Consider the following 22,212-nt stretch of genomic DNA (forward strand, 5'->3'; position numbering starts at 1 on the left):
TGTTGAGGTCCGTACCAGTTGCTGTGAAAGAGCACAGCACGATGCCCATGGCCAAGGATAGACGGGTGTAGCGTAAAAGGGGAGCACCCCGGGCCCACACGCTGCCCAAAGCTTCTCGCTTTCAGAGCTCTTGGCCCTAACCACTTGATTAATTAAACGTTAGTTACAGTTAGCAACGTTAAATCTGCAGCAATTAAAAATAAAAAATAGGCGATCCCAAAAGTAAAAGCGGAAAAAGATAAGAATAAAATAAAAACAAAATAAGAAAAAGTGGGCAAGAGAATTTTCGTTGCTGCTCTCCAACCTCAGGCTCCTTCTGCCTCTCTCTTCTTTCCCTTTACTTCTTTCTGGAGGGAAGAACGAAGAGAGAGAGGGAGAGGAGGAAGTGGGATTGTGGAGGAGTGAAAAACCCTAGATCGAGCTCCGAAAACCCTAGCCTTGAGCTTCCGTTTGACCTCTCCCGTCTTGCATTTGGAGGTGAGAGCAACAAATTTAGCCGTTGTTTTTCTCAAAAATCGCCACTTTTCTGTTTGTTTGGCTCCAGATCTTGGAGCTCTACTAGATTTTTTTTGGGACGATTTCCTCTTTGGACGGGGTTGTCTTGCTCTTTAGGGGGTGGATTGGAAGGATCGGAATTGCGTTCCAACTCGGGCTGAGGATTTCGGGAATATCAGATTTCTTGATTTACTAATTTTGCTTTCTTAATTTTCTGTTTTTATTTTCCCACCGGTTCTTTGATAGGAATCCTGAGGAGTTGGTTCGAGATTTTGATTTTTTTTTTTCCTGAAGTTTACAGATTTTTTTCTTTCGTTTCTTTTATTTCAGATTCTCTAGTTTTGACCGTTAGAGAATGTATGTTTGCGGGGTTTGGTAAGGATGATGGTAAAGATCCGTGGATTTGTTCTCTTTTCAATCATGTTGCCTGTACTATTTGTATTGGGGGTTGGATACTTGGAGCTCCGGCAATTTGGTCTAATGAGTGTTTTTTGGTGGTTTTTTTAGGTCTCTGGAAAGAAAAGAAAAGAAAAAGGCCGTTGAAGTACAAAAGGAGATGAATGTAATGTTAAAATTGTTGAGATTTATCAGCTATTCTAATCCACGAGTCTGATGGTTCATCTCGAGATGCCTGCTGTCCGGTATACGGTGTAGATATGCCACAATTTTGGTTGGTTTGGCAGATTAGATTATTGAATTGAAAGCCTGGTAATGGTAAAGATTTGCCAGAGATGGAGAGGGTTTCCGACTCCAAGATGTTGCCCGGGCAGCTCCCTGGTGTTGATCAGGCATTGGGTACACAAGGGAACAGTTTGAGAGTAGAAGAAGGGCCAACTTGTGCTCGAAAATCCGAAAATTTGGATCCACCCATACCCATTAGAGCATGGAAAGGAAAGGTTCCTTTCCCAGAAGAGAAGGAATTGGCACCCGAGGCTGAGAGCTTCAGGAGTGCCGACTCTTATGAAGGAGGGCGGGGTTCTTTCTCAGGGGCAAGTCATCCCCCGGAGCCAATCGATACAGACCTCATGAGGACGGTATATGTAGCGATAGACCAAGATAAATCTGAAACAGGGTGCTTGGTGAAAGGCTTATCGGTCAAAGGTCCTTTTATAGAAGATCTTTCGATTCGAGTTCCAGGGGTGAAACCAAATGCTGCTGTCTCACCAGTTGAAAGTTTGGTTGAAGAGGCCACTGAGTCAGGTGCAGCAGCTTCTCCATTTTCTGTTCCGCGTGCATCACAGTCCACGGAAAATGCGATCTTGCCTCCAGACTCTGAAGAGAAGGAGTGTGTGTGGGATGCTTCCCTTCCTCCCAGCGGCAATGTCAGTCCACACAGTAGCATTGACAGCACAGGTGTGGTGACTGCTATGAGTGTTGTGAATAGCTGCACAAGCACTTATAGAAGTGAAGGGATTACCAGCGATGGAATGCTTAGTGTGGAAAGGAACTGTGAAAGTGCCAAAGGAAGTGTTAGAGGAGACTCACTCGAGAGTGCAAAAACGAGTATGAGCAGAGCAAGCGATAGCAGTGGTCTTAGTGATGATAGCAACTGGAGCAATATTACAGGGAGTGCTAATAAGCCTCACAAGGGTAATGACCCAAGATGGAAGGCTATTCTTGCTGTTCGGGCTCGGGATGGTATATTGGGGATGAGCCATTTTAGACTGCTTAAACGGCTTGGATGTGGTGACATTGGTAGTGTTTACCTCTCTGAGTTGAGCGGGACCAGATGCTACTTTGCAATGAAAGTGATGGACAAGGCATCCTTGGCGAGCAGGAAGAAGTTGACAAGGGCTCAGACTGAAAGGGAAATCCTCCAGCTCCTAGATCACCCCTTCCTGCCAACTTTGTATACACATTTCGAGACTGATAGGTTCTCATGCTTGGTCATGGAGTTCTGTCCAGGTGGTGATCTGCACACATTGAGGCAGCGGCAGCCAGGAAAACACTTCTCTGAGTATGCAGCAAGGTAGAGTTTAACAGAACCTTTTGCTTTCACTGTTCTAGCTTATCAGTTACCCATCTACTTATTGTGTTGGTAATTTCTTTATTTGCTCTGGTCTTGCTATAATCTTGACTTTCTGAGATATCACTTTCACCATTCTTTTTTTTTTTTTTTTTGGTATAAGACAACAATAACCATTCGAACCTGCACTGTTTTCCTTGGTGCTGTTTTTTTGCTGAGGCAAAAATCCTGGATGCCTTTTTAATGCATCCTTGGCATATAAATTGGTTTTGTAAGTTACTGTCTTCTTTCTAAACTTTCAAGAAAGTTTTTTTTTTTCTATATGCCCCTTTGATTGGTTTACTCATTGGTATACTGATATGTTAAATAAAGTATGAGTTATTTCGTGCAATTCTGAAAATTCATATATGTATTTTCATTCTAAGTCCAAAATGTTAAGTGTAGCTGAACATCTAGAAATCACATTTAGCTTTTCCAATGTGATTGATCAAAAGGAGAGAACTGTTCAAACAACTATTTACATATATGTGATGCATATTAATTTTTGCATCAGCGTAGGGTTCCACAGAACTCATTTTACCCCCTCTTTTTGACAACATGAGATTTTGAGCAGCTAAATTGCCTTGTGGTTTTTATTTGATGGATATGCATTGATTTTTAGGGCCTTATTCAGTCTTGTTCTGTGACAATATATTTGGAGATCTGACCATGAATACATATATACCCAGTATGATCGTCCCCAATAGGTGCCTTAACAGGTAGTCCTGGTGAAGGAAGTAGAAGATGCGTGCAACATTTAGGTCTGATCACACCAAACAAACAAAAGGCAGGATAGCTTTCCAAATTTTCGCTAGTCTTGTAATAACTGTCATAATTAATAGGGACGGTCCTTTTTATCCTTCAGTCTATGGGGCCTGTGCTACACTTCAGTAACCAAACTTGGACCATGCAGCAACTAGTTGAATCAAGGTGTCTGTTGTTTTAATAATTCCATTTTGGATTGTAGAGTTGTATTGCTAGTTATTTAACTTCTTGTGGATTAGACATCAAAAATAGAAACACATTCCCCATGTCTAATTGTGATTCGAAATTTTGGTAACAATTCTGTATGACAATTTGCATAAGGATACTGTGGAAGGGTCCATTTATTGGGTTCCCTAGTGAATTAATCACGTAATAAAAGGTCTGATGCGCTCAGATATTAATGGACACTCCCATGGTGCTTTTATGTACATGATATATAGAGTTGAGATCTTTAATTATTCCAAGTTAATGCTGATGCTACCTGTACTGGTTTTCAAGAATAACTGCAGGATTATTACCTTCTATGTGTGAATGAAGCCATTTGTTGAGTAGTAAAGCTCCACATGGCAATTTGAAACTCAAACAGAAATTTATATCTAGGCGAGTTTCGGAGGGCTTTCCCTTTTGTCCAAACACATGGCCTGACTCTTAGTTGTAGAAACTGTCTGCCTTCAATGCTGCACCTGCTCCAAAAACCAATTAGGATTTGTTGGGTATAAAATACCCACGGCCGAAGTTCTCAGCGGGATTAACCCTTGCGGACTCCGCCCGGACTCCTACGAGAGCCGGGCTCCGCCCACAACTTCAACCGCAAGGAGGACTCCGTCCGGACTCCTACGGGAGCCGAGCTCCGTCGCCAACTTCAAATGCCGGTAAGCTCCGTCCGGACTCCTACGGGAGCCGGACTTCGCACCTGACTTCAATTGCAGGGGACTCCGCCCGGACTCCTACGGGAGCCAGGCTCCGCCCACGACTGCAACTCCGAGAGGACTCCGCCCGGACTCCCACGGGAGCCGGGCTCCGCCCACGACTCCAACCTCAAGGAGGACTCTGCCCGGACTCCTATGGGAGCCGGGCCCCGTCGCCAACTTCAACTGTCGGTAAGCTCCGTCCGGACTCCTACGAGAGCCGGACTTCGCACCTGACTTCAATTGCAGGGGACTCCGCCCGGACTCCTACGGGAGCCGGGCTCTGCCCACAACTTCAACCGCAAGGAGGACTCCGCCCGGACTCCTACGGGAGCCGGGCTCCGTCGCCAACTTCAACTGCCGGTAAGCTCTCATTTTTACCTCAAAACTCTGCTAAATTCTCCGTTCGAGCACTACATTCTTGTTGAGGCAGAGAACTGACTTGAGCGTCGGAGGGTCTTGCCGGAGCAACCCCACCTCCGGTTTAGACTTCCTTTGCAGGTCCCGGCGGCGACCGCGACTCCCTCGACTCCAGCTTCTCCGGCGCAAGTGGATTTTTGCACCAACAGGATTCATGTGCAAGCATCTTATAGACATTTTGAATTGACTAATCTTTCTCCATTTGTTTTTGTCCCATCAAGCATTAATATTTTGATTATAAGTTAGTCACCAAATTATCTTCCTATGTGATTTGTCAGGGTCATAGCATATCGTCTATATGTTATATAAGTGCTTCCACTTGTATCATTTGCATGGATTTCTGTAAATTCATCCGCAGAGTCACTTGCATATTACCTTTATGCTTTGTAGATGCTCCTGCTTGTATCATTTTTAAGAATTGGGGCTTCCAAAAATTCATCCCCAAATTCACTCTTCTTCCTGCTGTTATTTCTTGCAACTCAAGTTTAATTGAGACCTGCTGCTTTGCATCAGCTAGACCATTTTTTTTTTTAATCTAATCATCAAAACTTGGACATCCACTTTTATTATTATCCATTCTTTTGAGACCAAACATAGCTGAGATATCCTTATGTCTGTCCTTTACCAGCAAAGGATTGCCTCTTGATTCTTTATTGAACTCACCGAAGTAAGCAGCAGTCAAATTTACATAAACATGTGGTTGCTTTTTTCCATGGACTAGCTCTGACTGCTTTTGAGTTTTTTGTCAGCATTTATGGAGAAAAACATACTGTAACACTAACCTTCAATAAATGAAAAGATTAAATAACTACTTTACGTTTCTTTTCAAGGATCCTTTTTTGCATGTCTTAGAATCATAATATACATAGCACAAAAATGTTGGGTGTTGAATAAATTTTGAAAGAATCCTTGGTGTAGATGAAAACGTTTACAATGTTCTAACATCCTCCAAGTACTATGCTATTGCTATCCTCCAAGTACTATGCTATTGCTACCCACAGGCGGACAAATTATTTGAACAGCTTGAAGGAAATCCTTCATACTTTAGTGATTCATTTAGATCTGTAATGGAGACTATTTTATATGTATATTGATGTTGAGGTGTGCATGTCTATTCCCAGATAAAATAAAATGAGATGGTAAACTGTGCAAGATGTTCTGAGGCTTTCTGTTCCATCACCTTCATCCTTTGTGCTCAAGTTTTTTCCTCTCCCCCTTAATTTATAGTTACCATCAATAGGACAAAATCCCCGGCCTACATCAATCCCTTTTCATCCTTGTGTCCATTCATGTACTTACTAGAAGATGTTATGTTTCACGTACTGCCTGGATCAAGAAAATTAAAATTTAGATGCTTGGATCTCCTTTTAACAAGTATGTGTCATCCGCTACACCACTATCTATAACTAGACCTCTCTTTCTTTTGAAGCACAGCTTTTGTAAAGTATCACAGCCAGAGTGAAGTCTGGAATAACATTCATTGTGTGCATATGAGAACTAATTTCATATTAATATTTCCCGTATGCACAATCTGAATCAGCCGAGTCTTCAAATGTTATAAATCTGCTGTATTGTTAATTGTGTTTCATGAATACAGCAACTCCTCTATCTGAAATACTTTGTGTAACATAAGATTCCTTTTGTTATCTGATCAGATTTTATGCTGCGGAAGTACTACTTGCTTTAGAGTATCTGCACATGCTGGGAGTAGTCTACAGAGACTTGAAGCCGGAAAATGTTCTTGTCCGTGATGATGGCCATATAATGCTTTCAGATTTTGATCTTTCTCTTAGGTGTGCGGTCTCACCAACCCTCATAAAAACCTCATCGCTTGACTCTGATCCTTCCAAACGGGCTGGTGGGGCATTCTGTGTCCAACCTGCCTGCATTGAGCCTTCATCAGTCTGCATTCAGCCTGCATGCTTTATGCCGAAGCTCTTTCCTCAGAAAAGCAAGAAGAAGACGAGGAAGCCAAGGGCTGAGCCAGGGCAGCAGGTCACCACCCTTCCTGAGCTCGTGGCTGAGCCCACAACTGCTCGATCCATGTCCTTTGTTGGGACCCATGAGTACCTAGCCCCTGAAATCATCAAAGGTGAAGGCCATGGAAGTGCAGTTGACTGGTGGACCTTTGGTATCTTCCTGCATGAGCTCTTGTATGGCAAGACACCCTTCAAGGGCTCAGGCAACAGGGCAACATTGTTTAATGTAGTTGGCCAGCAACTTAGATTCTCTGAAGCTCCATCAACCAGCTATGCGAGTAGAGATTTGATCAGAGGTCTTTTAGTTAAAGAGCCCCAGCATCGGCTGGGAGTGAAGAGGGGAGCCACTGAAATAAAACAGCATCCCTTCTTTGAGGGTGTGAACTGGGCACTCATACGATGCAGCACACCACCGGAGGTGCCAAGGCCGGTCGAGACAGAGCTGCCACTGAAGTTTGGTGTGGTAGAAGGAGTAGGGAGCAGCAGTAAGAGAATGGTAGGGGCAGACATGAAGTCTGGAGGAAAGTATCTGGACTTTGAGTTCTTTTAGCAGTTCTTGATTATAGGCTATTACTTCCTGTTGTATTTGAGTCATTGTCTTCTAATCTATTCCATGGGTGTTCCTTTGCTCCATAATGCTATATATCTGATGGGTCTCAAGCTGTTCTGAATTTCTGATTTGCCCATATATGAGAAACTTGCCTCTCCACTCTTTTCACATCCCTTTTTAAAATGCTGTGATGTGGAACTACCAAAACAATTATTTGAACCATAGCATTGTTGTTTCAAAAAGAAAACATCATGTGCTTGAGGTTCCCACTTCTTAAAATGTGAATTTTCGTTCCAAACGAACAATGAGAGCTTTGCAAATCGTTTTAGATTTGTTTCAAATCTGTTTTCTTTTGAATGAGAATTGGCCTCTTCCAAATCTGTTTGGATGCATAAATCGTTTCCTACAGGTCAAGCCACATCCAACCTGACTAATTTAGCGCACGACCAAAACGCGGCCAAGTCTCACCCACTGCCCGGGTGTACCCTCTCACCTCACTTGGGCCAGAGCTGGGCTCCAGACAAGTCGAGTCAAAGCTTGTGAAATTGGTCCAGCTAAATCAACTTTGTTTGTCTGTGATGGAAGTGAGGTTGACACCACTTGGAATTGAATCTCCATTCTCTTGTCCGAGGGATGTGGCGTAATACTATAGGTAAGAAATAATACCATCCAAACAAGTGCTCAGTGGTCTCTTTGTTCATTTCCCAATCAGAATGCAAGCTAGTTTGGTGTCTGACTGGGGGCCACAGAGATCAAGTCCAATTTGCATAGTTTATGATTATATTGTTATAATTTTTGAGATTTTGACGCCTTATCCGGTTCGGACTTTAACATTTAAGTCTTATTGATCCAAAATATAACTTCCGGTCCATTAAAATTAGATGTTTAAATCCCTCGTGAGACAAAAATACTCTCACTTTTAATATGGCAACTGTCCCATCTAAATCTCTCTCCAAACTTTTCTTCTTCCTTCTTGCCTCTCTGCTGACTGCTCAAGAGGCACTGCTTCACCGGCATAGCCGAAGAACGTCTCCAATCTGCTCTCACTGTCTCCCCAAAAATATCCTACGCACAGTTATAATCATATATATTTTTTTTGGACTAATGGAGGGGATGGCCGAGGGCGGCCGGAGGTGATGTGGGCAGCCAGAGGGTCGAGGTGCGGTGCTGGCAACACGGAGCAGCAGTCAGAGGTGGTGCGAGTGGCCAGAGGAAAGTGCAGGCAGTTGGGAGTGCGGTGCGGGTTGCTAGAGGCAGTGCGAACAGTCGGCAGGCGGTGTGGAAGGCCAAGGGATAGTGCCGGGGCCGCGGGGGGTTGTTGTGCGGTGCCGGAGGTGCGACGGGGGGTGGCATGTGCAGAGGAGCTCGGTGGGGAGCGGGGGGAGGGGGGGAATCTGTGGCGTGCGGGGGAAGGAGAAATGAGGAGAAAAATAAAAAAATAAAAATAAAAATAAGTATTAAACAATAATAATATTTTATTTATTTATTTATTTATATTTTTAAAATATTTTTAGTGAGTCTCCCTTTCAAAAAAATATTTTATATATTTTATATATTTATTTATATTTTTAAAATTAATAATTTATTAATAAATAATTCTTTCTAAAAATAGTTTAAAAAATAATTTCTAAAAATAATTTTTAAAATAACTAAAAATAAAAAAATAAAATGATAAAATAAATTAAAATAAAATATTTAAAAAAATTTAAAAATAAATTATTTTTTGTAATGAAAATAATTAGATTTTTAAAAATAATGATAAAATATTATTTAAAAAAATAATTTTAAAAAATATATAGGGGGCACCAGGGAACGATGGCCTATGCTTTTAAAATTATTTTTTAAAATTAATATTTTTGACTATAGTTTTTACAGTAATTTCTGTTTAGACAATTTGGTAAGGAGTTGATGTCATATAGGAGAGGTATAAGTACATCAGACATCTCAGTCCATGATGAGTTTGAGTCTGCTCCTGTAGCTCTATGCCGAACACCCACACCCTCTCTCTAGTGCCAAAGTCTGAGTCTGCTTCTTCGATGATTTCAATAATAAATAAAAAATATTTTTTAAAATTATTTTTAAAAATAATAATAAATTATTTTTTAAATAATAAAATAATATTTTTAAATTATAATTCAATAATAATAAAATAATATTTTTATTAATTAAATTATAATAATTTATTATTAATTAAATAATAATAATTTATTATTAATAATATAATAAAATTTTATTATTTATATAATAATATTTTATTATTAATAAAATAATAATAATATGATACACAGTTAAATTAACACGATACACATTAAATAAATACTGTACTTAATTAAATGAATAATATACACAGTTAACTAAATATGATATATGGTTAAATAAATACTATATATAATTAATTTAATACTGCATACAGTTAAATAAACCTTACATATAGTTAATTTAATACTGTATACAGTTAATTTGATAACAGTTAAATGAACCCTGCACATAGTTAATTTGACACTGTATATAGTTAAATGAATCTTATGCACAGTTAATTTGACACTACACATAGTTAAATGAATATTGCATACAGTTAATTTAACACTGCATATAATTTAACTGTATACAGGATTCATTTAACTATATGCAGTATCAAATTAACTGTATGCAGGATTCATTTAACTGTATGCAGTATTAAATTAACTATGTATAATATTAAATTAACTATGTGTAGGATTCATTTAACTGTATGCATTATTAAATTAACTGTATGCAGTGTTAAATTAAGTGTAATATTAAATTAACTGTGTGCAGGGTTCATTTAACTGTGTGCAATATTAAATTAACCATGTGCAGGGTTCATTTAATTGTGTGCAGTGTCAAATTAACTGTATGCAGTATTAAATTAACTATGTGCAGGGTTCATTTAACTGTGTGTAATATTAAATTAACTATGTGCAGGGTTCATTTAATTATGTGTAGTGTTAAATTAAATATGTGTAGTGTCAAATTAATTATATGCAGGGTTCATTTAACTGTATACAGTGTTAAATTAATTATGTACCATATTTATTTAATTATATACAGTATTCATTTACTATGTACCGTATTAATTTAATTATGTACCATATTTAGTTAACTATATATCGTGTTAATTTAATTGTATACAATATTTATTTAACTATATACTATATTTAATTAATTATTACTGTATTAATTTAATTATATACCATATTTAGTTAAATATATACCATATTAATTTAAGTACTGTATGTAGTATTCATTTACTATGTACCATATTAATTAAATTATGCATCATAGTCAGTTAACTATAGACTATGTTAATTTAACGACCGTTTTATTTGATGAATAAGTGACCATAAAGAATAATTTAAATTTTGTAAATAATTTTTTTAAAAATCAATTGCAAAATCGATCGCTAAAATCAATTACAAAATCGATTGCTAAATTTACTAAAATATTTTTTAATAAATTGATCGCAAAAATAGTCACTAATTATTTTTAAATTTTTTTATTAATAAAATCGATCACAAAATCGATCGATAATTATTTTTAATTTTTTAATTAATTTATCAATCATAATATCGATCATTAATTTTGTTAAAATATTTTTTATTAATAAAATCAATCATAAAATTGGTAGTTAATTATTTTTAAATTTTTTAATTAAAAAATTGATTTCAAAATTGATCACAATTTATTTAAAAAATCGATCTCAAAATTAGTCATAATTTATTTTTTATAATATTTTAATTTTCAAAATCTACTGCAAAATTAGCCAAATTTTTATTTTTTATTTTTTATATTATATTATATTTATTTTTATTATTGAAAATAATTTTTTTATTACTTTTATTACTTTTATATCATTTTTTATTTTTTTATTATAATAATATATTATTATTTTTATATATTTTATTTTTTATTATATTATTTTTTATTATTTAAAATAAAATTTTATGCGGTCCATAAAGCCAGGTGTGGACCGAAGGGTCTTTTCGACCCATTTCTTGCGGCCCATGGTCGTCTCTGTGGATCGACGAAGGCCGAAGTCGGTGACAACAGGAGCATGGCGAGGGAAGGCTGTCGCGGGCGGCCGTTGAGAAGGAGAGAGGGGGTCGTTGTGGACGATCATCGGGAAGGAAAAGAGTGGTTTCGTGTGTCAGAGAGAGGAGGGGGGCCATCGCGTCACGGGCCAATGAGGAAAGGCCATCGCAGACGATCGTCGAGGAGGGGAGGGGGGCCATCATGGGCGGTCACGAGTGAGGGGAGGAGAAGGGAGGGGAGGGGAGGGAGGCCGTCGCATCGCGAGCCGGTGAGAGGAGGTCATCATGGGTGGTCGTCAGTGGTCGTCAGAGAGGGGAGGGCGAGCCGGAGAGGAAAAGATGGGTTCGAGCATGGCACCCATTGGGAGTCTTTTTCATCTTGTCTTTTTTTTTTCTTTTTTTTTTTTGCTTAATAAAATTTGGGGTTTGAAAGAGTATTTTGAATATTATTTAAAATCATCTCGCATCAAAACTGTTGAATCACAGTGAGTAGGGACCGAGAGTTGTAGTTTTGGTCAACAGAAAATTTTTGTTATAATGGTGTCAATTAAGGGGCCGGTAATTAATTACCTATATAATGTTCTTTTGTTAGATTAGCTAATCTCACTTTATATATATATATATATCTTGTAGTTTATTATTTTCGTACTCTATTTAGGAAAAAAAAATCTTTTTGCCGCTCTCGAGTCTACCTGATTTGCACATGGATCACCTCCACTGCAAAAATTTGCAGTCCGATCCCTCGGTTTAAACATTTGATGCAATGTGATGCAGCCACCTCTCAGCCCCTTAACACCACCTTACCTAGTACTTCAAAAGTCCAAAATGCCTTTAATATTAATAGAAATACTAGAAGAATTTAATAGATCAGTAAAAGAAAGAATAAAGCACAACTGGAACAGATGGAGGAGGTCATGAATGCCTGCTACGAAACCTCCTCGCCGGAGATGAAGAGGGACAGAGTGGAGCTGACCTGGGTGGAGATCAAGAATTAGGCAGCAGCACTTGAGAGTGAAATTGTTCTTCCTTTAAATGATGCTCTCATATTTGTGGATTTATACACTTTGGAATTTAAAGTTGCTCTAACGTCCGTGGATGTGTACATTGTGGTCTTCCAAGCTGACCTTTCATGAGAAAGGTTTCCAGTTTGCACTTGACTAATAAGTATAGGCACAGGCTTAAATAAGACTCGGACCCTCAAACATCTTGAAAGTTACGAAACTTTTCTCCATCCATAGCGAAATTATCAAAATGAGTGTTGTTGCGGCCAATCTCCTCGTCATCTGATCGTCGAAAATGTGCACCTACAAGAAAAGTCTTCACTGACCGAAGATGTCTTCGACGGAGATCCTCCGACGCTCAAGTCAGAGAGGAGACTAGGCAACAGTAGAAAAATCAGGGGCTCAACAAGAGAGAAAGCTTATCAAAACTGTTGCCTTACCCCGTTTTATAGTAGAATGCGGTATGGTCCCGCTATTAATGGTGTAGACAACTGGGGAGTTGTCAAATCATCGGGGACTATCAAATCATCGTGGGTTATCAAGTCATTGGAATTAATCCATGTCCTTGGCAGGACAATGCCCCATGGCAGTCGTACAGCATGTCCTTGGCAAGACAACAGCCCATAGCGGTCGTACGACATTTGGATGGGCTGGTCGACTATATGTCGGTATTTGGTTGCCGGACGTCGGTAATGACTCGAAAATACCGTCGGCTGATCTGGTACCTTGTGGAAGTCGGACGTCGGCGGCCACCTCCGACAGCGAGTCGGTGATATGGGTTCGACCGTTCGGTCGGTTGGAAACAGTATTGGTCTGTTTGGCTGGCATACCTTTGGCCGGATATCGTCAGCAGTCATTGTCGGAGTCGTCTGACAATGACTTTATAGGCCATGAATTTGCCCCCCAGGTGACTTCCGCAGATCCCTTCATGCACCTCTCTGAGTGCGTAGTCCGCGTCCGTCGGTCCTAGGCACTTTAGCAAAGGAAGAGAGAACGACCTTTTGTAGAGTCGCTCGTCCATCATTACATATTGGGAGGCCGTCCACTGGAGTCGCTTGGCTTTTGCAGAGTCTTCGGGGCTGGTTCCGTCGGTCAGATACTGAATGATCGGATCCATCCAGCTTGGCTCGACCGTCAGTTGTAGCACCTCCTCAGCCTTGTCGATGCTCGGTTGCTCGAGACTCTCTACGAGTGTCCGGCCCAAAGCACCATAGGTGGATGTCACAAGCTTGGAGAGTGCGTCGGTCTGAGCATTCTCCATCCTGGGAATGTGGGAGATCTCGAAATACTTGAGGTGCGCCACGAGATCTCTCACCTTCTAGAAATATTTTGCCATGATCGGATCTCGCGCTTCGAATTCGCCTCTGACTTGCCCTACAATCAGCTGGGAGTCGGAGAAGACTCTGAGGCTGTCAATCTCGAGCTCCTTCACCACTCTCAAGCCAGCGAGAAGCACTTCATACTCGGCTTGATTATTAGAGACTTTGAAGTTGAATCGAAGGGCGAACTCGAAAACTACTCTCTCCGAGTTGGTAAGCAGGAACCCGGCCCCGCTCCCTTGAGCATTGGAAGCTCCATCTATGTGTAATACCCAGGTTGACCTGGGGTTATATTCAGAAGTCGCAGCTTCTTTGGAGCTCCCGTCTTCCGACATTAGGTCGGTTATCGGGCATTCCGCAATGAAGTCGGCCAGGACTTGGGTTTTCAAAGCATATCGCGGTCGGTACTGGATGTCGAACTCGCTCAGCTTCACCGCCCATTTCGTCAGTCATCCTGATGTGTCGGGGCGATGCAGGATCGCCCTCAGGGGTTGGTCGGTGAGGACCACGATGACGTGCACTTGAAAATACGGATGGAGTCGTTGCACTGATATGACCAAGGCAAATATCATCTTCTCGGCTCTTGAGTACCGAGTTTCGGCTTCGTGGAGTACTTTGCTGGTGTAATATATGAGTCGGTGAATTCGGCTCTCGTCCTCTCGGATGAGTACCGAACTAACCACCTCTGGGGCGATAGCTAAGTAAAGGTACAATATTTCTCTGACCTCTGGCTTTACAAGCAGGGGTGGAGAAGTTAGATATTTCTTCAAATCTTCGAAGGCTTGACGGTACTCATTCAGCCAAGAGAAGTCCTTTGTCTGCCTCAGGATTTTGAAGAATGGAAGGCATCTCTCAGCCGACCGAGAAATGAATCGGCTGAGTGTGATGATCTTTCCACTGAGCTGCTGTATTTTTTTTTTGGTGTTCGGATGCTGCATGTCGATAATCACCTTTATCTTCTCGGGGTTGGCCTCAATTCTGCATTGAGAAACGAAGAACCCGAGGAACTTCTCCGAAGGCACACTTGGTCGGATTTAGCTTCATCCGATATCGTCGAAGAGTGTGAAAGATTTCTTCCAAGTTTTGGATATGATCTGAAGCCTGTGCGCTCTTCACCAGCATGTCGTCCACGTACACCTCCATGTTGCACTCGATTTGAGCTTTGAAGACCTTAATGACGAGGTGCTGGTAGGTGGCTCCGGTATTCTTCAGATCGAAGGGCATCACTCTGTAACAGTAAAGGCCCTTGGCGGTCACGAAGGCCGTATGCTCTTCATCCTCGGACGCCATCCGGATTTGATTATATCCGACAAAGGCATCCATGAAGCTGAGCAGTCAATGATCGAATGTCGCATCCACCAGTTGGTCGATCTTCGGTAGTGGGAAGCTGTCCTTCGGGCAGGCTCGATTCAAGTCGGTGTAGTCGATACAGATCCTTCACTTTTCGTTGACTTTCTTCACCATGACGATATTGGCGAGCCAGTCGGGATATATAGTTTCTTTGATGAAGCCCGTCTCAAGTAGTTTGTCTACTTCTTCGTCGATGGCCCTTTGTCTTTTGGGGGTGAAAGACCGTTTCTTCTGTCTCACCGGCCTCATGCCAGGGGCGATGTTGAGTCGATGAGTCATTATTTTCGGAGGGATGCCAGACATATCCACCGCCGACCAAGCGAATATATCGGTGTTGGCTTTCAATAGCTCTATCAGCTGCTGTCGCTCCGGGTCGGACAATTGCGATCCGACCCAGATCACCTGTTCAAAATTCTTGGCCATCGGGATGGAAATCAGCTGTTCAGCCGGTTCACTCCGTTCCTCCTCTTTCCGTTGGTCCAACTTGTCGATCGGCAGGGAATCCTTCGATTTATTATTTTGAGTTGAGATTTGGAAGCATCGCCGAGCGAGCTGTTGATCCCCGCGTATTTTTCCAGCTTCATTTTTAGTCAGGAACCAGACCAACAAGTGATATGTCGAGACTATCGCTCTGAGAGCGTTTAGTCCGGATCTTTCAAGTATGGTGTTGTAGGCCGAAGGTACTCGGACGATCATGAAGGTCAAGTAGACGGTGCTTTGTCGTGGTTCGGTCTCAGCTGTCACAGGAAGAGCAATTTCTCCTTCCAGTACGGTGACATCCCCGACGAAACCTACTAGGGGCGTAGAGGCTCTCCTGAGTTGGTCGGTCGAAAGTCGCATTCGGAAGAAGGTCGAATAAAATAAAATGTTAGTCGAGCTTTCATTATCAACAAGAATCTTTTTTACATCATAATTCGCTATTGTTGTCGAGACAACGACAGCGTCATCATGGGGAGTCTGAATTCTCCAAACATCTTCATCTGTAAAAATGATTATATCATCCTGGCGTGGCTTCTTCGTCGACTCCCCTTTAGCAGTCATCCCTCGATCCAGTCGTTTGGAGATCATGTTGATGACCCCGGTAGTAGGTTGATTGTTCGCTGCCTCTTCAATCGGTTGGGGTCGTCGGTCGGGAAGGGGTCGAGTCGGTGGGTCCCTTCGATACTTTTCGAGATACCCTCATCGTATGAGGGCCTCTATTTCATCCTTGAGTTGGATGCATTGCTTGGTGTTGTGACCGTGGTCCCAATGGAATCGACAGTATTTTCTCCAATCGCGGTCCTTTGCCTTCAGAGGCGGAGGCCGTCGCAGATATTTCGCTCTTTCAATCTCCATCAGGATCTGCGTACGAGGAGTGGAGAGAGAGGTGTAGGAGTCATACCTATGATGTGTCGGTCTCGGACTCTGCCGTCGGGGTGATCTCGAGCTCCATCGTCGGGGCGAGACCCGTTTATCGATCGGGGGCCTGTTGGGTTCAGCAAGAGCCCGATTTTTCTTCCGCTTCTCCTTCTGGCCCTTGCTCTCGGTCAGACGCCGGTCGGAAGCTCCTTCGTCCGTGCGCATGTATTTATACGCACGCTCCAGCAATTCGGCATATGTCTGGGGGAGGGTCTTGTCCAAGAAATACATGAATCGGGACCCCCTTAGCCCCCTCTTCTTGGTCGAGATAGTCATATCTTCGTTGAGGTTTCGAACCTCAAGTGTGGCCACGTTGAATCAAGCCACAAAGTATCGGAGTGTCTCATTTTCTCCTTGCTTGAGGGAGAAAAGACTGTCTGAGGTTCGTGGCGGTTTTCGACTGGTGCTGAAATGGACCACGAAAAAATGCTCGAGCTGTCCGAAGGAGTGGATACCTCCTGAGCGGAGGTCGGAGTACCAGGCCCTGGAAGCTTTACGAAGGGTGGCGGGGAAGCCGATGCAAAGGAGGACATTGATTGTCCCTTGAATTGTCATGAGAGCCTTATAGCTCTCTAGATGGTCAACTGGGTTGGTGGAGCCGTCGTAAGGCTCCACATGAGGCATCTTGAACCGACTAGGAATTGGTTCGTCGAGGATAAATCGGGAGAGAGGTTGGATGGTCCGGAAGTTGATGTCGTTTGAAGACTTCTGACCATTTGTCTCGAGCTGGGCAAGCCGACGGTCGATTTTTTCGAACTTACGTTCGTAATCGTCCAACCGTCGGTGTTGAGAAATCTCAGGGGTCGAACCTTCCGATGAATTTGAGAGGGAGGTAGATGGTGTCCGCGACCGCTTCTCCTTCCTTGCTCGCTCCAACTGGGAAGAAAAGGAACGTCGAGATCGATGGGTGTCGCACCGTGGCCACCTCTCCCCTTCTCGGTGGGAGTGCTGAGATGGCTGCTCTTGAGGAGGAGACGGAAGTTGACGCGGGCATCGGTGGTTGCTTCTGGACGGCATCGGGTGTGCCGCCAGTTGTTTCGCCAGCGGTTGCGGCAACTGGGTTGGTTGTTATTAGAGGTTTTTGACCGCGTCCGTTAAAACAGTCATTTGCCGCACGATCGCCGCAATTTGTGCCTCCGTGGTCACCACAGGATGCGGAGAGCTGGGTTCCGCCATGGAGGGTAAAAGAGGGGCCTCTTCCCGACGGGAAGAGTGCCTCACCGATCCGATAGCTCTCGATCGTTGAGCCCTATTTTTATCATCTCGAAAAATTTTCAAGCTCTATGAAGCTCGCTGTCTTACCGTCGTCGTGGTCGACTCGACCCCCTTCCTGGCGCGCTAAATCTGTTGCGGTCAATCCACTCGTCGCCTGATCGCTGGGAATGCGCACTTGCAAGGAAAGTCCTCACTGACCGGAGATGTCTCCGGCGGGGACCCTCCGACGCTCAAGTCAGAGAGGAGACTAGGCAACAGTGAAAAAATCAGGGGCTTAGTGAGAGAGAGAGAGAGCTTACCAAAACTGTTGCCTTACTCCGTTTTATAGTAGAATGCGGTATGGTCCCACCATTAATGGTGTAGACAACTGGGGAGTTATCAAATCACCTGGGGCTATCAAATAGTCGTGGGTTGTCAGGTCATTGAAATTAATCTATGTTCTTGACAGGACAATACCCCATGACGGTCGTACAGCATGTCTTTGGCAGGACAACAGCCCATAGCGGTCGTACGGCGTTTGGATGGACTGGCCGACTATATGTCGGTATTTGGTTGCTGGGACGTCGGATGATGACTCAAAAATACCGTCGACTGATCTGGTGCTTTGTGGAAGTCGGACGTCGGCTGCCACCCCCGACAGCGAGTCGGTGATATGGGTTCGACCGTTCGGCCAGTTGGAAACAGTATTGGTCTGTTTGACCGGCATATCTTTGGTCGGATATTGTCAGTAGTTATTGTCGGAGTCGTCTGTCCGCCCAGTGGGTAGAGTCGGGCGTCGGTCGGACCGTTCCGAGGATAAGTCGACATATAGGGGTCAGCTGGTATATCCCAACAGGTGTTTATGATACGCTTAAGAGAGATTTGGTTCCTTGGAATGTGCTAATTTTATAATGCTGTTCAAGTAGGTCTGGCCGAGAAACTTTTGAGGCTCTCCTGTTGATTTCGAAGAATGATTTTTTACTTAATTCAAGCACCTTTGGTATCTTTTTGATGGAAAGAGTTGAGCACCTTTGTTAGTGTCATGTTCACTAGAATGTTATTTGAATTACCTATTAAATGTAAGCAAGAGAGAACGGTCAAAAAGTAGAGGAGAAAGGCAATGGCGTTGCAGATAAACTGATGAACTTCCTGAACCTTCGGGTTACCGAAATAATAGCAATGTTTGAATAGGTGTGATGTTGCAGTAATCAAAGCTATGCAAATCTCTCTTTTTCCAAAGAAAATTCTGTTTTTTCTTTTCTTCTACAGTATCCAGCAAATTGCAAGAACTAACTTATCCCATGCTACTTTGAAGGTTTTCTAATTCTTTTTCTCCTCCACACTGTCCATAAAGATAAGAGAGTAGGTGGAATCCTTTGAATCTAATTCTTTCTTTGGTTTTTTTATATTTGTTGGTAAAATGACAGTATAAAAAAGAGTAATTCCCATCTTCCTTAGTATTAAAAACTGCAGGTGAAGCTGATATTCTATCTTTTTTTTCCCCTCCTTTTCTTGTTTTCTTGCAAGAACTTCTGCTCTGCGCAGCTTGTTTTTAATTGCAAGCAACATAAGAATTCTAATGTTCTCTAGAGCTACAGGTTTTTTCATCGCCGACTAGTATCGGCAATTGATTCTACCAATATTCAAGAAATAATAAAAGGATTTTACGGTAATTTTATTTTATTTTTAGCTCTTACTCACCAAGGTCGATTCAGGCTAGTACTAGGTCTAACCATATTTAAAATAATGCACGGTTCTTGGATCTGCATTCTCATCAAAGCTAGAAGGCCTTCTAAACTGCAGTGACTATGAGTTAGGTCTTCTGTTCCATGATATAGAGTTGGCAGCACCATTTCAAACCGAAGCATTGAATAAATTGGGAAATAAGGTACAGAGAGAGTTGCAGTCAAGTCAGAAACCTTCCGGAAGCTGGATTGATTTACCTTAATAGGCTAACAGCCCCAGAAAGGCTGTAAGATAGCAAATACATTTTGATAATGGGGAATTGACGGCCATTTTGACCACGTATTGACACGCACAGCGTGAATATCTGAAAGTTGGGATCATGGGATTAGGTTGCCGTGTCAGACCGCGCTAGGTTCAACGACGCCTGTCCATGGGGAGAGAGCCAACAGTAGAATAGACAAGATAGAGGACGCCAGCAATTACTTGGGAACGAAGCGCACCTTCCTGGACGCCAGAAGGAGAGACGCTAGAGTCCGCCATCTAGTCGGCCCTCCGCCTTAATCGTCAATGACCCACAACCAAAAAAAAAAAAAAAAACGAAAAAAAAGAAAGAAAAAAAGAAAAGAAAAAAAGAAAAGAAATCATCAATGACGCAAGTCTTCAAACATTTTCTCGGTGGGGGTGACGTCACTCTCCATCTTTCTGCTGCTTACCAAGCCCCGGAAGCGACCGTGCACACGCACACTCACTCGCACGCAAACTGAAGAGAGAAGGGTGTGGAAATGGAGATTGTGTGGGACTGGAAGTCGATAGGATCCCTCCTGGCGACACTGGTGTTCATCCGGTCGACGGTGCGGGAAGTCGTCCCGCGGGAGATCCGCGACTTACTCTTCTCCTTCCTCGGCCGGCTGCTGACCTTCCTCCAGCCGAAGGCCACCATCTCCATCGAAGAGCACGACGCCTCCTCTTCCGTCAACGACCTCTACGACGCCGCCCAGATGTACCTCGGCTCCCGCTGTCTCGCCTCCAGCCGCGCCGTCTCCCTCTTCAAGCGCCGCAACTCCGACCACGTAGTTTCCTCCCTCCCCAACTCCCACACCGCCCTCGATTCCTTCAACGGCATCCCCATCCGCTGGACCTCCTGCGCCCTCCAGAACCCCCCCTCCTCCTCCCCCCACCGCTATCCCTCCGAACACCGCTTCCTCGAGCTCTCTTTCGACCTCCGCCACCTCGACGCCGTTCGTTCTCAGTATATTTCTTACATCCTCGATGAGGCCACCCGCCTCCGCCTCAAGAACCGCGAGCGCCACCTTTACACCAACCGCCACACCGCCCCCGGCGAAGACCACCGCCGACCCTGGTCCTCCGTCCCCTTCGCCCACCCCGCCACCTTCGACACCCTCGCCATCGACCCCGCCCTCCGCGACGATATCCGCTCCGACCTCCTCCGCTTCGTCGGCCGCCGGGACCACTACGCCCGCGTCGGCCGCGCCTGGAAGCGCGGGTACCTCCTCCACGGCCCACCAGGGACGGGCAAGACCAGCCTCGTCGCCGCCATCGCCAACCTCCTCGAGTTCGACGTCTACGACCTGGAGCTGACCGCCGTGAACTCCAACTCCCACCTCCGCCGCCTCCTCATCTCCACCACGCCCAAGTCCATCATCGTCGTCGAGGACGTCGATTGCTCTCTCGACCTCTCCGACCGCAACCGGAAAAAGATCGCCCCCAAACCCGAACCCGCCCAAGCGCGATCGCGGGCGACAGCAGCGGGTCTATGGAGCGCCGGCGAGTACGGCGACGTGGGGATGGTGAGCCTGTCGGGCGTGCTGAACTTTGTGGACGGGCTTTGGTCGTCGTGCGTGGGAGAGCGGCTGATGATCTTCACGACGAACCACCCGGAGCGGCTCGACCCGGCGTTGCTCCGGCCTGGCCGGATGGACAGGTCCATCCACCTCTCGTACTGCGAGCCGGCGGCGTTCCGGGTGCTAGCGAGGAACTACCTGGAGTTTGGAGTGGAGGAGCTCGAGGAGCTGATGGCGGAAGCGGAGGCGCTGCTGTTGGAGGTCCAGATGACACCGGCGGATATCGCGGAGGTGTTCATGGGCTGCGACGGCGATCACGCGGACGTCGCGATGCGGACGGTGGTGGAAGAGATGCGGCGGCGGCGGAAGGCTCTGGTGTCGCCATCTCCGTCGCTGTTGACTTCAGATGGCGGGGTGGCTGGTGGCACAGACCAAAAAAACGAGCTTCCAGCACCAACCATTCGCGAGGGCTGGGCAACTTAGGACCGGTTCGGGTTGTATCTTTCGCGCGAAGGAATGATTGATATTTTTTCGCGACATCATCCGTTGGATGGCGGCCGCACTCCTCATTCGTCAGACTGGTTCATTGTAAGGCGATGGCTGTGAAATCCATCGGTGGATTCGCGCAAAGGAAGGTGAATCCTTCTTTCGCATGAAAGATACAATCTTTACCCACTTAGGATAAACCGCGCATCATCAAATAAAGCAGTCCATAGTATATTATTTATGGTCCTCCATGTGGCCATCAAGGGATGCGCGGGCAAAGGAACTTGATTGGGATAAAAGGATCCAATTGTCAATCTTCCTTGTTTTTGTGCTGCAAAATATTTGTTAGTCCAGCAATCTTTGCAAAATATGTAATCTAAGATGTCCCTAAATCTGCTCATCCAAATAATGAAAATTAGTCAGATCTAAATCGATCTGACTTTGCCTTCAGCCTACTTTCCAGGCTCGAGCTCAGTAGCTTTGGGCTTTGGGTAGAGCCTCGGGATGGACCAGCCAAGTTTGATCATGTCCGAGTTCAATCAATTTAGTCTTGCTTAGCAATTAATACCGTAGCCATGCTGATTTGAACCTCTGGATGATATAGTTCAATTCAAATAAGATGGGTCCGCAATTAATACCGTAGTCATGCTGATTTGGACCTCTGGATGATATTGTTCAATTCAAATAAGATGGGACCCATTCACGTGCTTTCCACCGTTGTCAATGGATTTTATTTGCCCAGGCTATTCAAATAAAAAAATTAAAAAATTAAAATATAAAAATACTTCTCAATTTTAATTTATTT

At 43.8% G+C, this 22,212-nt stretch overlaps 2 protein-coding genes across 2 annotated transcripts; both read left to right on the plus strand.

Annotated features, from left to right (window-relative positions):
• The first annotated feature begins 272 nt into the window (after window positions 1-272).
• On the plus strand, window positions 273-7,243 carry LOC105043743 (serine/threonine-protein kinase D6PKL1). Its single transcript, XM_010921423.4, has 3 exons — window positions 273-477; window positions 1,003-2,464; window positions 6,249-7,243. The coding sequence occupies exons 2-3, from the start codon at window positions 1,227-1,229 to the stop codon at window positions 7,120-7,122; spliced, it is 2,112 nt and encodes a 703-aa protein (XP_010919725.1). The 5' UTR covers window positions 273-477; window positions 1,003-1,226; the 3' UTR covers window positions 7,123-7,243.
• A 12,359-nt stretch (window positions 7,244-19,602) lies between these two features.
• On the plus strand, window positions 19,603-21,857 carry LOC105043742 (AAA-ATPase At5g57480-like). The gene has a single exon (XM_019849851.3). It carries the CDS (start codon window positions 19,902-19,904, stop codon window positions 21,402-21,404), a length of 1,503 nt encoding a protein of 500 aa, XP_019705410.3. The 5' UTR covers window positions 19,603-19,901; the 3' UTR covers window positions 21,405-21,857.
• Window positions 21,858-22,212: the final 355 nt, after the last annotated feature.

The sequence above is a fragment of the Elaeis guineensis genome, chromosome 4 (assembly GCF_000442705.2).
Source record: "Elaeis guineensis isolate ETL-2024a chromosome 4, EG11, whole genome shotgun sequence".
NCBI classification, from domain to species: Eukaryota; Viridiplantae; Streptophyta; class Magnoliopsida; order Arecales; family Arecaceae; genus Elaeis; species Elaeis guineensis.

Excerpts from the sequence above, each read along its gene's own strand:
- LOC105043743 (XM_010921423.4), top strand. The coding sequence starts at position 1,227 with ATGGAGAGGGTTTCCGACTCCAAGATGTTGCCCGGGCAGCTCCCTGGT. Across the intron at positions 2,465-6,248 it reads TTCTCTGAGTATGCAGCAAG|ATTTTATGCTGCGGAAGTAC; the intron begins GTAGAGTTTAAC and ends TTATCTGATCAG.
- LOC105043742 (XM_019849851.3), top strand. The coding sequence starts at position 19,902 with ATGGAGATTGTGTGGGACTGGAAGTCGATAGGATCCCTCCTGGCGACA.